General features: G+C 38.8%; 1 protein-coding gene across 4 annotated transcripts in view; it reads left to right on the top strand.

The window, feature by feature from the left end:
* LOC126187581 (transcriptional protein SWT1) overlaps positions 1-20,676 on the top strand; it is a 262,566-nt gene that overhangs the window by 162,667 nt on the left and 79,223 nt on the right. For all 4 annotated transcript variants that reach the window (XM_049928751.1, XM_049928753.1, XM_049928752.1 and 1 more), the window contains 2 exons: positions 11,031-11,235; positions 19,512-19,630. In XM_049928751.1, coding sequence (XP_049784708.1) covers positions 11,031-11,235; positions 19,512-19,630 — 324 coding nt within the window. The remainder of the gene's footprint in view (positions 1-11,030; positions 11,236-19,511; positions 19,631-20,676) is intronic.

The following is a 20,676-nucleotide window of genomic DNA, read 5'->3' as shown; positions in this document are numbered from 1 at the left end:
GGAGCAACTGGATATAGACAATCAATGGGTTGTACCATATAACACACTTTCCAAAATGTTCCAAGCACACATAAACATAAAATATTGCAGTTCAGTGAAGTCCATCAAACATGTTTGCAAATATGTGAGCAAAGGCAGTGACAAGGCAGTATTTCAAAATTGCCAGAGACAGAAGACAACATAACAGAAATGACCAAATCCTCATGTACCAAATGGGAAGAAACATCAACACTAAAGAAGCAGCATGGTGGATTTTTGGTTTTCTCATACACAAATGTGAACCAACTGTGCAACATCTAGCAGTACATTTGGAGGATTGACAGAGAGTTTACTTCACAAAAGATACTGCCAGAAAAACTGCAAGCAAACCACCACAGAATGCAACATTAACAGCTTTTTACCAACTGTGCCAAATGGATCCATTCATGAAAACATGACCATATGTCGACATTCCTGTCTATTAAATTCGGAATAAAACAAGCAAAATCTTTCAATGATGAAAACAAAGAATTTCTATTGAAGATCATCAAGGAATCTTGAAGACTGGCGCACTAGGCCAAGTATACACCGTACGTCCGAATGCCGCTGAATGTTTCTATCTCTGGATGTCACTACTTGAAATGTGGGGACCAACAAGTTTCACAGATCACAAGACTGTTGATGGTTACCTGCACAGTACATACAGAGGAGCATGCCAATGCTTAGTACTGCTGAAGAATGACAGCCATGGGAATTAACTCTACAAGAAGCCTCACTCACAGCCTCAGCTGAACAAATGAGAGGCTTATTCGCCATAATTCTAACAACATGCAACCCATTGAATCCAAAACAGCTATGGGACTCCTTCAAACAGAGTATGGGTGATGACGAACTGTACCAAATTTGATAAGCATATAGTGAACTGACCATTGAATTCACCAAAGACATCATCAGTGATATATTTATTCACCTAGAAGATAAATATTTAGCAATAAACAACCACACCTTAGTACAACTTGGGACACAAGCATCGTGAAAAGATGCTATCAGTGTGCTAAACTTTGAAATTACGAAGGAAAAAATCTACAATGTCAACAAACTACTTCAATAGATTGCTCACAACAAACCACTCCACAATGGCAAACAAAAGAAAATTTACGACATTATCTTGGACTGGATCGACAAAACACTGGCGGAGTTATTTGCTCAGATGCACCAGGGCATTTCTAATAAATCTATTGTGAGCGGGAATATGTGCTAAACAACACATCTCCCTTACACTGGTGTCATCCGGTATTGCAGCCGCACTTATGGAAGGAGGATGAAATGTCCATCCGCCCTGCTACTACTGTTGAATATTCCCAAAGAATAATTCCCGGTATGTAAAATCTCAAGGGAATCTGGATAGGGTGAACTTGTAAAGCAAGCTTAAATTATCTTCTGGGACAAATGCCCAATAGCACATAAAAAATCACTGGTAGCCATGGACAGAATATTACAAGACTTACGAAGAAACTCTGAACTGGTGGGAGGAGCTCTATTCATATTCCAGGGGTTTTTTGAGAAACACTTCCAGTTATCCCCAAGTCAGCACCAGCAGACGAGTTCAATGTATGCTTAAAAAAAATCACATCTCAGGCCACTCATACAGACACTGTGACTAACAAAAAATACGAGAATTGAACTATCATAAAACAAAACAGCAGCACATTTTGCTAAACAACTTTTACAAATGGGCAAAGGCACATGTCCTACTGACCAGAAAACCCTCCTCATTAAACTCAACGGTGATTTCTGCAGCGTACCCACTGCTGAAAACGAACTCATCGACCAAATTTATCCAAAGGTTATTCACAACTATACCAATCCGAACTGGCTATTTGATGGGCAATTTTGGATACTAAAACAATATTGTCAACAAAATCAACTTTAATTTTAAAAAGAAAATTCCCGATGAAGAGAGAATATTCAAATTGATCGATGGAAAATGTTGAAGAAACTGTGAATTTCCATACAGAATTTCTAAACTCTTTGCAAGTACCATGAATGCCATTACATTGCCTTTGACTTAAAATTGGCTCTCTGATCATACTACTCAAGTCTCGACTCACCAAAACTACAGGGTTATTACAAATGATTGAAGCGATTTCACAGCTCTACAATAACTTTATTATTTGAGATATTTTCACAATGCTTTGCACACACATACAAAAACTCAAAAAGTTTTTTTAGGCATTCACAAATGTTCGATATGTGCCCTTTTTAGTGATTCGGCAGACATCAAGCCGATAATCAAGTTTCTCCCACACTCGGCGCAGCATGTCCCCATCAATGAGTTCGAAAGCATCGTTGATGCGAGCTCGCATTTCTGGCCCGTTTCTTGGTAGAGGAGGTTTAAACACTGAATCTTTCACATAACCCCACAGAAAGAAATCACATGGGGTTAAGTCGGGAGAGCGTGGAGGCCATGACATGAATTGCTGATCATGATCTCCACCATGACCGATCCATCGGTTTTCCAATCTCCTGTTTAAAAAATGCCGAACATCGTGATGGAAGTGTGGTGGAGCACCATCCTGTTGAAAGATGAAGTCGGCACTGTCGGTCTCCAGTTGTGGCATGAGCCAATTTTCCAGCGTGTCCAGATACACGTGTCCTGTAACGTTTTTTTCACAGAAGAAAAAGGGGCCGTAAACTTTAAACCGTGAGATTGCACAAAACTTTTGGTGAATTGGGAATTTGCTTCACAAATGCGTGAGGATTCTCTACCACCCAGATTCGCACATTGTGTGTGTTCACTTCACCATTAAGAAAAAATGTTGCTTCATCACTGAAAACAAGTTTCGCACTGAACGCTTCCTCTTCCATGAGCTGTTGCAACCGCGCCGAAAATTGAAAGCATTTGACTTTGTCATCGGGTGTCAGGGCTTGTAGCAATTGTAAACGGTAAGGCTTCTGCTTTAGCCTTTTCCGTAAGATTTTCCAAACTGTCGGCTGTGGTACATTTAGCTCCCTGCTTGCTTTATTCTTCGACTTCCGCGGGCTACGCGTGAAACTTGCCCGCACGCGTTCAACCGTTTCTTCGCTCACTGCAGGCTGACCTGTTGATTTCCCCTTACAGAGGCATCCAGAAGTTTTAAACTGTGCATACCATCGCCGAATGGAGTTAGCAGTTGGTGGATCTATGTTGAACTTCGTCCTGAAGTGTCGTTGCACTGTTATGACTGACTGATGTGAGTGCATTTCAAGCACGACATACGCTTTCTCGGCTCCTGTTGCCATTTTGTCTCACTGCGCTCTTGAGCACTCTGGCGGCAGAAACCTGAAGTGCGGCTTCAGCCGAACAAAACTTTATGAGTTTTTCTACGTATCTGTAGTGTGTCGTGACCATATGTCAATGAATGGAGCTACAGTGAATTTATGAAATCGCTTCAATCATTTGTAATAGCCCTGTATGTAATGGAACAAGGATGATCATCAAACAGCTATCAAATAACGTCATTGAAGCTTAACTGATGACTGGAAAGTATAAAAGACACGCACTATTTATCCCCAGAATACCACTCATCTCTACTGAACTGCCATTCCAATTTAAAAGACTGAAATTTCCAGTCAAATTAGCCTACAGTTTTAGAATTGACAAAGCTCAAGGAAAAACTTTAAAATATTCCAGCATCAGCCTCAAAGACTCCTGCTTCTCTCGGGGTCAACTATACGCACCTTGCTCTCAAATAGGAAATTCGAAAAATTTGTACTTATATACCATAGATGACAAAATAAAAAATGTTGTTTATAGACAAGTATCATAAATAGTTAGAATATGTTTTCAGTTAAAAAAAAAATTATGTCTTATTCTAACTACTTACAATACTTGTTAAAGTATATGTTTTCAACAAAATTTTTTTTTACCTCAAGTTTATCCTTTATTCCAACTACCACACAATCTCATATCAAGTCCCTGAGCGAAGCCAGGGACCCCAGCTAGTTCAAAATAAATGAGGTATGACTGGAAAGGTAATTTTACCAATGATTCAATAGAACTACATTATAACTGATTGTTTGTTGTGGTCTTCAGTCTGAAAACTGGTTTGTGCAGATTAGAAGACAAGTGGCAACTTGTAAATAGATAGCCATGAGAAAGTACTGGTTCCGAATCTGTTAAAAAACTACAGAATACTGACTTTTAAATCATTTTCTTGAAAGAAAAGCAGCTAGCTACACTATCTTTCTTCCTTTCTGTGATAGGAGGAGGAGGAGGGTGGGGGGGGGGGGGGGGGTTTGAGGACAAGCGAAATAGGCGCACTTGCACTAGTATATACTGCACAAGCTTCTTTATCTCTGTGTTACTACTGCACTCTGTCTGCATCAGCTTAAACCTACATACTGTTGTCAAGCCTTGTTCTCCCTCTGCAATTTTTACCTCAACACACTTCCTTCCATTTCCAAATTGACTATTCCTTTATGCCTCAAGATGTGTCCTGTCAACTGATTTCTTATTTTAGTCATGTTGTACCATAAATTTCTTTTCATGTTAGTTCCGTTGTGTACCTCTTTATTAGTTATCTGAGCTCTCCATCTAATCTTCAGCATCATTCTGTAGCTACACATATTGACAGCTTTTTTGCTCTTCTTGTGTATACTAATCTTCCACATTTCACTTCCATACAAAGCTATATTCCACACAAATACTTTCAGAATACATTTCCTATCACTTCAATTTACTCTGTGTGTTAAAGATTTCCCTTTCCAGAAGCACTTTTCTTGCTAATACCTGTGCGCATTTTATATTCTCTCTCCTACAGCCATCATCAGCTATTCTGATGCCCAAATAGCAAATCTCATCTACTACCTTTAGTGTCTGAGTTCGTAAGGTAATTCACTCATTGCCTGGTTTCATTCAACTACAGTTTGTTCAAAGAGAGAAGAACAAGGGCACCCTAGTTCTGAATCGGCTGAAATTTGTCGACTTCAGGCCACTCATGTTTTGTGTTCATCCACTGCCAACATCATCAGTCTCATCTAAAACCTTCTTTATGTAGCCTTTGTGAAGTGATTGTTGTGCTGTGTTGTATTGCAGTGTGCATTAATATATTTACTGACAAGGACGAAAAGGTTTCTGGCGCATCAAGGGCAGAGCCAGGTACACTTTCCACTTGTCAGATGTGGGCAAATGATAGTACTTTACAGAGTGGAGCAACGAAAATAATTAATAATGCCAGTGAATGTTACAAGCAGGAGAGCAAAATGAGACAAACAGTGACATATACAAAGCAAGCTTCAGTACTGCGAGAAGAATTCGGAAATTTTGCAAATGAAATCCTAGAAAATCACCATAAACTCCCAGTAAACAGAGGTAAATTTCGATTATAATTATTCACTTCAACAAGGCTTTGAAACTGTCCTGGTATTGTTCCCCTTACAAGGAGACATTTTGAAACCAATTACATGGTTGTGTCCCAGAAATTAAAGATCCTGCAGTCATTTACAGGGTGACAATTATTGAACTATATGAAAAAAAAATGAATTAATTACAAACTAGGCATGCAAACATTTTATTCAACATGTAAACGTCACTACAGATATTCGGATTTAGGTTATGAGATGTTCGATATGCATGCTATCATTGGCAGTGATGTGGTGCAGACGAATAGCAAAATTCTGCATGACCAGCTGAAGTGTCAGAACATCAATGTTGTTGATAACCTCCTGAATGGCTGTTTTCAGCTCATCAATGGTTTTCTCTTTAATGTAGCCCCACAGAAAGGAGTCGCATGTTTTCAGATCCGGAAAATATGGCGGCCAATTGAAGCCCCTGTAAGTGGTCTCCGGGTATCCCAGAGCCAGAATGTGGTCCCAAAGTGCTCCTCCAGGACATCATACACTCTCCTGCTTGGTTGGGGTTGAGCTCCATTTTGCATGAACCACATCTTGTCGAAATCAGGGTCACTTTGGATAATGGGGATGAAATCATCGTCTGAAACCTCCAACTACTCCTTGGTAGTCACCGTGCCATCAAGGAGTATTGAACTGATTATTCCGTGACTGGACACTGCCACACAGTCACCTGTTGAGGGTGAAGAGACTTCTTAGTTGTGGAATGCAGGTTCTCATTCCCCCAAATGCGCCAATTTTGATTATTGTTTAATCTATCCAAATGAAAGTAGACTTCTTCACTAAGCCAAACCATACACGCATACTAATTCCCATTATGCTCTGCAGCCAACCGCACAATTTGAACATCCTTAAGCAAACTGTTCAGAAGTTATGACGATTTTATTTCATATAGTTCAATAATTGTCACCCTGTACCTCAGTGGGCAGCCATTTATGAGCGATAAACAAGAAAGATATGATCCACTACATGACTAAAGCCACAACAACAACAGTGGTTATTGTCATGATATAAGTTTTGCTTCTGGCGGTTTTTAATTTTGAATTGTCTATAAGAACTGATGGGATAAGTTGCAGGAAGCACCATTATTCAACATGAAACTATCAATTACAATTATGAATGCTGAAAGCTTTTGTTACTTTCCTAGCCCTGAATACATAGCAGCTGAGAGCTGGTATGGCAGCCAATAGATGCCATTGTTAATGCCTCTGGGAACATAAATATACAAGTCAGCACAAGTATAGTGCCAGCATTGCTTGATGTGAGCGAGCCTTGTTCCCAGCTTTCACCCCTCAGCAGCCTGTGTGAAGGGAGTCGGTGGAGGGAGGAAGCTTCCTCCACTCCCCTCTTGACCCTCAGAATTCATTCATTCTTCTTCTGGTGAGCAGACTGTACTTTTTTTTCCCCCCACTTTACTATCCATTCCATTAAACACGTCTTTCAAGTCCTTTGCTGTCCTGTCAAATTTTTTTTTGGTTTCCATTAGGAGTTGGTCAATGTACGGATTGAATAACATTGGGCATAGGCTGCAAGCTTGTTTCAGTACCTTCTCAACTATTTCTTTTTATTCATGTCATTCAGTTCATATAACTGCTGTTTGGTCTCTGTACAAAATAGGAGGTAATCCTTTGTCTGCTGTATTTTGTCACTGCTACCTTCAGAATGTCAAAGAGTATGTTCCAGTCAAGATTTTCAAAAGTCACCATTAACTCTACAATTGCTGTAAATTTAGTTTTGCTTGAATGATCATCTAAGATAAGTAACAAGGAGAGGTCCTTAGTGGTGGGATCAACATTTTGAAACCATCTGTACGTTAATGTAGGTTAAGAACCCAGACATCACAAGCTGCACCCATTCACCTTGGTGGACCATCATTTGCGGGGAGGGGGGGAGGAGTTTCGAACTTTTATGTGGCACTCAATAGCATTAAAATAGGTATATTACATAGACTTTCCCGAGGGCGTGCAGCTTTACTGTATGGTTAAATGATGATGGTGTCCTCGTGGGTAAAATATTCTGAAGGTAAAATAGTCCCCCATTCAGATCTCCGGGCGGGGACTACTCAGGAGGACATCGTTATCAGGAGAAAGAAAACTGACGTTCTATGGATTGGAGCGTGGAATGTCATATCCCTTAATTGGGCAGGTAGGTTAGAAAATTTAAAAAGGGAAATTGATAGATTAAAGTTAGGTATAGTGGGAATTAGTGCAAGTTCGGTGGCATGAGGAACCAGACTTTTGGTCAGGTGAATACAGGGTTATAAATACAAAATCAAATAGGGGTAATGCAGGTGTAGGTTTAATAATGAATAAAAAAAATAGGAGTGCGGGTAAGCAACTACAAACAGCACAGCGAACGCATTATTGTGGCCAAGATAGACACGAAGTCCACGCCTACTACAGTAGTACAAGTTTATATGCCAACTAGCTCTGCAAATGGTGAGGAAATTGATGAAATGTATGATGAGATAAAAGAAATTATTCAGATAGTCAAGGGAGATGAAAATTTAATATTCATGCGGGACTGGAATTTGATAGTAGGAAAAGGAAGAGAAGGAAAAGTACTAAATGAATATGGAATTGGAGTAAGGAATGAAATAGGAAGCCGTCTGGTAGAATTTTGCACAGAGCATAACTTAATCATAGCTAACACTTGGTTCAAGAATCATAAAAGAAGTTTGTATATATGGAAGAATCCTGGAGATACTAGAAGGTATCAGACAGATAAGACAGAGATTTAGGAATCAGGTTTTAAATTGTAAGACATTTCCAGGGGCAGATGTGGACTCTGACCACAATCTATTGGTTATGAACTGTAGATTAAAACTGAAGAAACTGCAAAAAGGTGGGAATTTAAGAAGATGGGACCTGGATAAACTGACTAAACCAGAGGTTATACAGAGTTTCAGGGAGAGCACAAGGGAACAATTGACAGAGATGGGGGAAAGAAGTACAGTAGAAGAAGAATGGGTAGCTCTGAGGGATGAAGTAGTGAAGGCAGCAGAGGATCAAGTAGGTAAAAAGACGAGGGCTAGTAGAAATCCGTGGGTAACAGAAGAAATATTGAATTTAATTGATGAAAGGAGAAAATATAAAAATGCAGTAAATGAAGCAGGCAAAAAGGAATGCAAACGTCTCAAAAATGAGATCGACAGGAAGTGCAAAATGGCTAAGCAGGGATGGCTAGAGGACAAATGTAAGGATGTAGAGGCTTATCTCACCAGGGGCAAGATAGATACGCCTCCAGGAAAATTAAAGAGACCTGTGGAGAAAAAAGAATGACTCATATGATTATCAAGAGCTCCGATGGAAACCCAGTTCTAAGCAAAGAAGGGAAAGCCGAAAGGTGGAAGTAGCATAAAGACGGTCTCTACAAGGGTGGTGTACTTGAGGGCAATATTATGGAAATGGAAGAGGAGGTAGATGAAGATCAAACGGGAGATACAATACTGCGTGAAGAGTTTGACAGTGCTCTGAAAGACCTGAGTCGAAACAAGACCCCGGGAGTATACAACATTCCGTTAGAACTACTGACAGCCATGGGAGAGCCAGTCCTGACAAAGCTCTACTGTCTGGTGAGCAAGATGTATGAGACAGGTGAAATACCTTCAGATTCCAATCCCAAAGAAAGCAGGTGTTGACAGATGTGAAAATTACCGAACTATCAGTTTAATAACTCACAGCTGCAAAATACTAACATGAGTTCTTTACAGATGAATGGAAAAACTGGTAGAAGCTGACCTCGGGGAAGATCAGTTTGGATTCTGTAGAAATATTGGAACATGTGAGGCAATACTGACCTTATGACTTATCTTAGAAGAAAGATTAAGGAAAGGCAAACCTACGTTTCTAGCAGAAACCAGATGGCAGTTATAAGAGCCGAGGGGCATGGAAGGGAAGCAGTGGTTGTGAAGGAAGTGAGACAGGGTTGTAACCTCTCCCTGATGTTACTCAATCTGTATATTGAGCAAGCAGTAAAGGAAACAAAAGAAAAATTCGGAGTAGGTATTAAAATCCATGGAGAAGAAATAAAAACTTTGAGGTTCGCCGATGACATTGTAATTCTGTCAGAGACAGCAAAGGACTTGGAAGAGCAGTTGAACGGAATGGATAGTGTCTTGAAAGGAGGATATAAGATGAACATCAACAAAAGCAAAACAAGGGTAATGGAATGTAGTCGAATTAAGTCGGGTGATGCTGAGGGAATTAGATTAGGAAATGACACTTCAAGTACTAAAGGAGTTTTGCTATTTGGGGAGCAAAATAACTGATGATGGTCAAAGTAGAGAAGATATAAAATTTAGACTGGCAGTGAAGTGACAAGGAAAGCATTTCTTAAGAAGAGAAATTTGTTAACATCGAGTATAGATTTAAGTGTCAGGAAGTCGTTTTTGAAAGTATTTGTATGGAGTGTAATCATGTATGGAAGTAAAGCATGGACGATAAATAGTGTGGACGAGAAGAGGGTAATGGAAATGTGGTGCTACAGAAGAATGCTGAAGATTAGATGGATAGATCACATAACTAATGAGGAAGTATTGAATAGAATAGGGGAGAAGAGGAGTTTGTGGCACAACATGACAAGAAGAAGGGACCAGTTGGTAGGACATATACTGAAGCATCAAGGGATCACAAATTTAGCATTGGAGGGCAGCGTGGAGGGTAAAAATCGTAGAGGGAGACCAAGAGATGAATACGCTAAACAGATTCAGAAGGATGTAGGTTGCAATAAGTACTGGGAGATGAAAAAACTTGCACAGGATTGGGTACCATGGAGAGCTGCATCAAACCAGTCTCAGGACTGAAGACCACAACGACAACAACAACAATTTACCTGCCGAGACTGGAACCCACAACCTGTTATGTGTGAAACCAATTATTTAATGCTACTGAGCTTTATGCAAAATTCTGAAATGTTTTTCATCAGTTACTCATAAACAAGGGCCTCCCAGGGTGAATGGCTGCGGGATGTGGTATCTGGGATCTTAACCTACATAACCATATTTTTGGTTTCAGATAGTCAGTCCCACTACTGGAGCCTCTCCTTGTAAAGTTTTGAAAGGGGGGGTAGAAACAGCTAATTTTATTACAGAATAAATATAATATTGGTATATTATATTTTAAGAAATATGAGATGATATAAAGTGTATCAGAGGGAAAACTCACTTGAGAAGAATAAAAATAGAGACAAAATTGCTGGCCATCACTTACCTTCAGTAGATGAAATATCATTATTGCTGACAGGCACATGTCAAAATACATAACACTATCATAGCTTTCAGAAGTAATTAGCTCCTTCCATAGGGAGGAGAGAGGGATACATTGGGTAAGCTTCACAAGGAAGGCCAGGTCACTCAGACCCCAGAATGAGAAGACCTGCCTGTTCTGATGACAAAGGGAATGTGTTAGTTAATGAAGTACTGGTTTTTCATCTGTAATGATCCAATGACATCTAAGCATAACAGCGGAAGATGAATGGTGGTATTGTGGAAATCTGTTTATATATTCACGTATGCTGATGTGGGAATGATGGCTTCCTTTGATGATGACTGACTACATTAAATGTATAGATCAGAGAATTTGAGATTTACTCTGTTTCCTTCTCTCGTTCTCATTAGCACCTAAACTATTTTTGTATTTTTATGTATAAATTTTTTTCAGATTATTGTGCAAGAAATGGGAAGTGCATATGGTGACAAGTGGATTGATGTTATTTGTGTGAAGCCACCTTTTTCTCTCAGTGATATTTTTACCTGTCTGATGCAGCACTGGATGGCTGTCTTCGGACTGGTAATGAGCAAAAACAGCCTGGCTACAGTGAAGGAACTCAAAAAACTGTGTGAATCTCCTCGTGAAAAGAATCAAGGTGATATGTGTTTACCAAATTCTGCATAACCTGTAACATTCACCTCAGTTTTTTTTCTGTAGTGTTTCCATCTGTAAGTTTCATTTTTTAACTGTAGTGTCAATTACTCAGAATTAATTGAACTTATTGTTTTAGTGTTCCTTACTTTCACTCTAACTAAACAATGGAAAAGACTGCATCGTTGTTCTCTTTTTGGTTATAGCTTTTCCTTGCTATTGTGGCTACTAGCATAGAGTATCTGTAGAAAAATAATTTATGATGTGGCTTTATAACAGTTATAAATAATATTGTCAGCATTGACATGAACTGCAGTTCCTTTCATTAGTGATTAGCTCATCAGAAATATCTGCAAGTGGTGGGAGTTCGGCGTCTGCTGAGCTATTATTACAAATATTTGCAAATTCTGCCTCACCTGTGTAAATAAGGTTACATTTTCTACATAAGCAGTTTGAAATATCTTGTGGGATGTGACAGTACGAGAAGAGTAAAAACGAACAACACTGGCTGTGAGATTAAAGAATAAAAAATTGCAGTGTGCTGAGTTCAGCATTGTTTACCTGGATTACTACTCACTGACTTTTGATTAAATAAAAAAGTTTCAGTAGAAAATGATGAGATAAATTTTATATTCTTGAGAATTGTCATATTACTTCATTATTATTACAAGCAAAGTGAGTTTCTAATAGGAACCTCAATGAAGTGTTGACTCTCAGCATGTTCTGATGCAGCCATCAGCCAAGCAGTATTTATGGGCTATTGATAATGACTAGACAGTCGAAGTTGATATTCTTCTTCTTTTTTATATTTAGAAGGATGAGCCATGCCTCTGCAGCCACAGCTTCCTCTGTTCAGTGGTACTCTTCATCTCCATGTGGGAAGAACATCCCACCTCACTGATCATATTTTTCATTTTTCTGTCAGTCCAGATAGTTCTTGTAGTTCTCCTCCAGAACCACATTTCCATAGCTTTGAGGTGAGCTTTCTCCAGGACTTCTAGTTTCCACGTTGCCCATTTGTGTGTCAGGATGTACCACATGAAGGTCTTTACAAATATTTTATTAGTTTGGAAGCTGATGTGCTTGTCCAATAGAAGCTTGTTCTTATTTTAGAAGATACTCTTGGCCACTGATATTTTTCTCTTGAATTCCTTGAGACGTCTGTTGTTTTCCTCCACAATGCTACTGAAGTAGCGAAATTTGGTTACTTCCTCAGGTTGTTCTCTGTCTATTTTTATGCCAGTCTTACCTCCACCTCCCTTCTTGTCTATAACCATGACTTCTGTCTTCTTGGTTTTTGGTTTTTTTATCTTTTGATTTAAGACCTTAAGTGTTATTTCTTTTTCTGAGCATTTTATGACTGTTGACTGAAATAACTTTGCCAGCGGAAAAATACTCTTATTGGAGCACAAAAAAGCCAATATGCTCCTGTTTAAAAGACTCTGACCAAAAAGTGGGTTACCAGCTACCTCATTCTACCTTCCTTAGCACCTTAAAAAAATTTCCCAAAAATTTTGGTGTGCATATGTATACACTGGGAAAGAGATGGAAAAATAATAATTACCGGAAGATAATAGACAGTGTTTATGGGTAATATAGAAAGAGTGAAGAAGACAGTGGTAGTGTGAGAGAAAGAGAGGAACACAATGGCAGTGAATCATTGTTGACAGTGACAGAACAGTGCTAGGAAAAGAGTAAAGGAGGAAGGATCAATGGAGAGGACTAAAGAGAAGGAGAAAATAGAAGTTGGCGAGAGTCTGTGATAATGAGAAACAGAGTATATGAAGATGTTGACATGGAAGAGAGAGTTAGTGTCACTGAGAAGAGACAGCACCAGTAGGAATGAATGAATGAGATGGTAGAAGTAAGTGGAAGACAGTCAGAGTGAGAGGAGACAGTAGTAGTTGGACAGAATGAAGGAGACTGTGGCTGTGAGACAGGAGACAGTAACAGTAACGAGTTTAGGACTATGAGTGAGTGAGAATGAGCAAGTAGGAGTGGATGGGTACCATATTCGCCTTTTTTGGGCTCCATTAGGAGGATTTTTCCACTTACTACTTTCTTTTCCCTGCTACAGCACTCATATGAAAAGAACTTTATGAGGCAGTAAAATTCTGATAGAGTACTTATGTGAAATACAAATAACACAAAATTAACGTTACACCTCCGACTGAATTTTACACTACAAAAATTTTGTGTGTGCTTCATTACTTCAACATGGGGTTCCCAGAACTATTCTCATGATAACAGAGACAATTTACAGCATATTTCTCTGTGCTGTGTCTCTTAATAAACTATATTTTCTTCTCACATCGGGTTTTATGTGTGTATGTTACATGTACAAGTAGGTTAACTTTGAATTTCTTTATCACAGAAACATATAAAGATGTTAAGAAAATTTTCAAAATTGTTGGAGATTGGTGTCATAGAAATATATAGCAAAATTGACAACCATTTGCTGTGTATAGCCGTTTTGGAAACCACAGCCTAGTGTTGGTACCCACAAACCATGTTTTTGGGATGTTACTCAATAATGGATAAAGATTTTTGAAAATGGGAAGATGTCACTTCTAAATAAATGCCCAGAGAACATGCCATTAAAATTTGAGCAATTTTCTGTGGTTTTCTGTGGCCCCATAAGCCCATTTAGGTCCATCCTAGACCACATCTAATGCAGCTGATTTGCTCCATTTGACTAAGCTGCAGAAAGTGTGTAACGTTCAGACATTGACGCTGTACTGTAGGGTAGTTACTGTAAGACTAACCTTCTGTTGGGTAGGCATATGGTCCCTAAACGAAGGGCTATCCAAAACCCTTGACCCTATCTTTCTATCACCAACAGAACCTGAGATATGAGCTGTAGAAAAATCACATTTTTATGCACGGCATTTCATAATATTGTTATCACATACTGTCACATGCGTACTAATAATGCCTTATTTGTTCTTCTGTCCAAGTTCATGCACTTCTCTTAGATCTACTTGAAACCCTTCCAAATCTGTGCTTTGTTCCTAATATACTTCTGCTCTTGCTCTGAGTCCCCAGTAGCTGTTTTTTAATTCATTCTCCTGTATAGACTCTGTGAGGTACTGGAACTTGGTGACCCTTTCTGTATGCCCTATCTGTGTTTCCAGGAATATAAATTTTGCACCATGTCAGTAATCTGTCATAAATTTGGTCTTTTTAACTGATATATTGTGTACTCTTTGCTTTGCAGTCTTTCCCAAGAAGTTAATTTGTATGTTTGCTTCTTCTGGGTTTTCTTATAACACTGCGAGGTCATCAGCAAATGCCAGGCTGTTGACAATTTTTCCACTGGCAGGTTAGATTTTCCGTCATTCTCCAGATCTGAATTCCAAATTGCACTAGTGTGTTTTTTTATAGGAATGGTGGAAGGCTATCGCTTTGTCTCATTTGAGTCTTAATTTTGAAGGAACGAGAGAACTGGCCTGTGAAATTTATCTAGGAAGTTTTATTTGCTAGGGTCTCTGTGGCTATATGCACTAGCTTGTTTTGATTCCAAAGTCCTGTAATCGGTATCTCTGCACATTGCATTGAGTATAGTCTTTGAAAGACTGTGTAATTTTCTTGTTACTCAGCTTTTTGTGGCAGATTATTGATTTTAATATTAAAAACGAAAAAAGAAAAAAAATGCGTCTTAATGTTCTGCAAAATTGTATCTATTTGGTCATGAATGGGCTTTTGGCTTCTCAGACCATCTTCAGGGGTCAACTGAATGTCACAAGCACAGCTAAACATGATGTGACACATACACAGATATTTTTGTACAAAAGATACAAAAATGGCAGAGAGTTTACATAGGAAAATATTATATTTTTGTCACATAGAAATAATTACATTAACTAAAAAATTTTTCATGGAAAATTTTGGACAAATTTTCTTACAGAAAGAGTCATTAAATTCATTGAATTGCAAAATTAAGTACTGATTCAGATATGTTGACAATTTGCCGTGTTTATGGACCGGTGCTATTTGACAATTAGATAGATTACTACAATGTTTAAACTCACAACATAAGTAAATTCAGTTTACAGTAGAGCTGGGAGGCTCTTCCATAACTTTCTTGGATCTTAATGAAATGGCAGAAAATCCAGGATGGAATGTAACAGTATTGTGAAAGGAAGTTGTTACTCACCATATAACAGAGATGCTGAGTCACAGATAGGCACAACAAAAAGACTGTCACAAATATAGCTTTTGGCTAGTAAGGTCTTCGTCAAAATTAAATGACAAACATACCCATTCACACTCCCGCCAACACAGCTCGCACACACATGACTGCAGTCTCAGGCAACTGAGGCCACATTATTGGACCTTAATATAGATATTAGTGCAAGAAGGCATTTGTTTAGCATTTACAGAAAAAACATAGCTACTTATATGGTAATCCCTGTAAGCTCCCAGCATCCACAAAGGCACAAACATGTAGCTTTCCATTCACTGGTGCATTGCCTCTTATCTGTTCCATTATCCAGCAATGGCTATAGCTCTGCTGTGATTGCTAATACACTACTAAAAAAGAAAAGGCATAAAATTACACAACATCTCTATGCTGGCCAACAGCAGTCACTCAGTAGCTACCAAGCCTGGTGCAAAATCTCATATTGGCAACATTTTAGGCAGCCTTGCAAAAGAGTTAAAGTCTTGCTACTACAGATCTGCATTTTATAATACCAATAGCACATAAAAATTTTTGTTCATTAGTAAAGACAGATTGCAACACTTGGAACTTGCAAGCAGTATGAGAAACTGTATATTGGTCATTTAGGCAGAACTTCGCTGTTATGCTATGTAAACGTGAGGGAAGTGGGAGATTAAGAAAAGAAGAAAGTGACCTTACTGGAAATGAACCAACACAAGACACAAATGCCAGCCTAATATTAAATGATCACACTCGCTTCCTATTTTCTCCTTTGTTAAATTGAGTTTTCATTACAAATACTAGATTCAGGCTGTAAATTCTTCTTATTTTTCATTAATTGTTAAATGTATCTCCACATAAATGCTTCATTTATCCCTCTTTTTTTAGTTAATGTAATTATTTATATGTGGCCAAAAATGTTCTGATTTCCTATTTAAACACACTGTCATTTTTGTGTCATCTTTACAAATAGCATTAGTGGAATTTGCGCATCATGTTTATCTTTGAGTGGAGGATCATGCCTCTGTGGTTGTTAGTCTCTTCTTATCTACTCTGTTGAGCAGATGGATCAGTGTGGTTTCCCATTCATGTGGGATTTTATCAGTTTTCCAGATGTTGCCAATGACACACTGAAGGTCACCAAGGGTAAATGGCTCCATGGATTTCAGCAGTTCTATTAGCAGGTCTTCACCAATTGCATTGTTTTTGAGATTTTTATAATGACAACTCTGATTTCGTCTTTTGTTAGTGGTGTACCATCTTCTGAGTTTAATGTAGCGGGTGGAATTACTAACCTAGAAATTGAGGACAGTTCAAGAAATTTTGAAAATATGAAGCAAGTATATTCATTGTTCCATCCATGTTTGTTCTGCTCATTTCTAAAACTCATACTTGGGCGTGGTTACCTTTGGGTAACCGCTCATCTGTAACTGATTGATATATGATACTCAAATACTTATGACAACAAGAAACCTCTCAGTATATTGTGAGCTAATGCTTCTTGCACACGCTGCCACACACGTCCACTTAGATACCAACCCATGGAGCACAACGTCATAGATATGGGAGATTTTTTTAGGTCTCTGTCTCAATTTGTGTGTGAGAATGAGTATTGAAACTGGGAAAAGGAGTGTTAGCTTGAAAACTATTGAAATTATGTGTGTTGTCCGTGTGTCACATAACAATCAGCTGGGGATGAGAGATCACTAATTCTAAACTTTGGTTACTGTTCCCAATAGGGATTTCCATTATCCGAATATTAATAGTATTGTGTCAGAAGAGGAACATCTTTACAGACTGTCAAATTAGGAACACATTGATTAGAACCAACATAGTATTACATTTAGAAACACATTTAAATCTCTGGACTTTGAAATATTAAGAAAATTGTCTGCAGCCATATACAAACTTAGGGAAAAAAGGAACTGGTAAACACAATATGAATTTTTTTTCCAAAAATGCCATCAGGAGATTCATGATGTGGGGGAAATAGCTTCTAATAATGATGGAGTAATTGTTACTCTAAGTCTTGGATATATACACTACTGGCCATTAAAATTGCTACACCAAGAAGAAATGCAGATGATTAACGAGTGTTCATTGGACAAATATATTATACTAGTACTGACATGTAATTACATTTTCAGGCAATGTGGGTGCATAGATCGTGAGAAATCAGTACCCAGAACAACCACCTCTGGCCGTAATAATGGCCTTGATACTCGTGGACATTGAGTCAAACAGAGCTTGGATGGCGTGTACAGGTACAGCTGCTCATGCAGCTTTAACACGATGGCACAGTTCATCAACAGTAATGACTGACATATTGTGATGAGCCAGTTGCTCGGTTTTCAGTTGGTGAGAGATCTGGAGAAAGTGCTGGCCAGGGCAACAGTCAAACATTTTCTGTATCCAGAAAGGCCCGTACAGGACCTGCAACATGTGGTCGTGCATTATCCTGTTGAAATGTAGGATTTCACAGGGATCGAATGAAGGGTAGAGCCACGGGTCGTAACACATCTGAAATGTAACGTCTACTGTTCAAAGTGCCATCATTGCGAACAAGAGGTGACCGAGACATGTAATCAGTGGCACCCCATACCATCACGCCGGGTGATGTGCCAGTATGGCGATGTCGAATACACACTTCCAATGTGTGTTCACTGCGATGTCGCCAAACATGGATGCGACCATCATAATGCTGTAAACAGAACCTGGATTCATCCGAAAAAATCAGATTTTGCCATTCTTGCACCCAGGTTCATTGTTGAGTACACCATCGCAGGCACTCCTGCCTGTGATGCAGCGTCAAGGGTAACCGTAGCCATGGTCTCTGAGCTGATAGTCCATGCTGCTGCAAACATCGTTGAACTGTTAATGCAGATGGTTGTTGTCTTGCAAATGTCCCCATCTGTTGAGTCAGGGATCGAGACGTAGCTGCACAATCCTTTACAGCCATGTGGATAAGATTCCTGTCATCTCCACAGCTAGTGATACAAGCCCGTTGGGATCCAGCACGGCATTCCATATTACCCTCCTGAACTCGCCGATTGCATATTCTGCTAACAGTCATTGGATCTCGACCAACTCGAGCAGCAATGTCGCGATACGATAAACCGCAATCACGATAGGCTACAATCCGACCTTTATCAAAGCCGGAAACGTGATGGTACGCATTTCTCCTCCTTACACAAGTCATCACAACAATGTTTCACCAGGCAACGCCGGTCAACTGCTGTTTGTGTATGAGAAATCATTTGGAAACTTTCCTCATGTCAGCACGTTGTAGGTGTCGCCACGGGCGCCAACCTTGTGTGAATGCTCTGAAAAGCTGATCATTTGCAAATCACACCATCTTCTTCCTTTCGGTTAAATTTCGCATCTGTAGCATGTCATCTTCATGGTGTAGCAATTTTAATGGCCAGTAGTGTATATGTGAAAGGTGTAGCAAATTATTCTACATCTATAGTTAGGTAACAGCAAAGATTAAAACTGCTTCCCTGAATGAAATTTTCCCTCTGTAGCAGAGTGTGCGCTGATTGCAAACTTCCAGGCAGATTAAAATTGTGCGCTGGACCGAGACTCGAACTTCACAGGAGCTCTCCTGCAAAACATTTCGCATTAGAGTGTGTGTGAAGTTTGGAAGGTGGGAGACGAGGTACTGATGGAAGTGAAACTGTGAGGATGGGTTGTAAGTCGTACTTGGGTAGCTCAGATGGTAGAGCACTTGCCCGCAAAAGGCAAAGGTCCCTAGTTCGAGTGTCGATCCAGCACACAGTTTTAATCCGCCACAAGTTTCAGATCTCAGCTCTTTGTCAATTGATACATGTAAATAGTCTTCTGCACAAGCTTACTCTCCATATTCAATATTTAGAACAATTTCTGCTTTCCTTCAGAACCAATAGATCTTATCATTTTTCCTGCTCCTCTCCTGTCAAAAGGCTTGTTTAAAAAAATACGATAGCTAGTGAAACAACATTGTTTTTAAAAATGTGTATCTAGAAACCTTGTCCCAATCGTTACTGTTTTGCCGGTATATAAATTGATATTCCTCTTCTGTTACAAATATTTAAAATATTGAGTATTATACTTATTTTCAGTCTTTTTTTTCATAACAGGTTGTAGAATATCCATAGAAGATGTGAAGAACATTGCAATCAGATTTGCACGCCTTACTTCTGAGTTTGTGAAACCACTCTACAGTAAATTGATAAAAGAAGCACAGTTATACTTAGAGGTATTTTGTCAAAACTTTATGCTTACACTAGTCAATAAGTAGTTCATGGCACTGCTTAGAAATATTAAATAAATTATTTTAGTTAATTGGGCACACTTAATACTACCTGCAATTCTCTCTATGAGGATGTTAGATTAGTGGTTAGTGTATTGTGGGCTGTTAATGTTTTTCATTGTATAAAAGAACTATTGTTGAAGGAGCATGAAGCTTCATCTGGAGTTAATCAACATGGACTAGTCCACATCTTATACATATTATAAATTAAAGTCCCCCAATCACATTTTTCTGTCTGTATGCCAGAGCTAATCTCGGGAATTAATGTAGGGATTTTGACACTGTTTTCACTAATAAATAGACTGGTTCAGGAGGAAGGGTTGTGTGCATCACTACATATTATAAACAAGTCATCTGGCCATAGATACTTAGTGCTATCCATGTGAAATCTAAGTGGCTTGCTAGTTCAATATAGATTATTTCAAGCTATCAGTAGTTATTGTGTAACAATAGTATAAGAACAAAGGGCAACACACTATATGGGAGAAGCATTGAGTAGTAGATACATATTTTAACAAAAAATTCCATATTCTGGCTTAGTTTATTTATTTATTGTTCTGTGGGACCACATTAAGGAGAAGTCTCCATGGTCATGGAACGAGTCAATACATGAAATTATAACACGATTGTAGAAACAGATAAAATGAAATATAAGAAACATATTCAGGCGACAAGTCATAAGTTTAAATAAAGAAACTCAACAATGTAACACTGGAATTTGCTTAATTTTTTAGCTCTTCCAGGAGCTCCTCGACAGAATAGAAGGAGTGAGCCATGGGGAAGCTTTTCAGTTTAGACTTAAGTGTTTGGGCTACTGCTAAGATTTTTGAGTTCTTGTGGTAGCTTATTGAAAATGGATGTGGCAGAATACTGCACTCCTTTCTGCACAAGAGTCAAGGAAGTGCATGCCACATGCAGATTTGATTTCTGCCTAGTATTAACTGAGTGAAAGCTGCTAACTCTTGGGAATAAGCTATTATTGATAACAACAA

Source organism: Schistocerca cancellata, chromosome 5 (assembly GCF_023864275.1).
Source record: "Schistocerca cancellata isolate TAMUIC-IGC-003103 chromosome 5, iqSchCanc2.1, whole genome shotgun sequence".
Lineage (NCBI taxonomy): Eukaryota > Metazoa > Arthropoda > Insecta > Orthoptera > Acrididae > Schistocerca > Schistocerca cancellata.
Note: the sequence above shows the minus strand (reverse complement) of the source record. Positions and strands in the feature narration are given on the sequence as shown.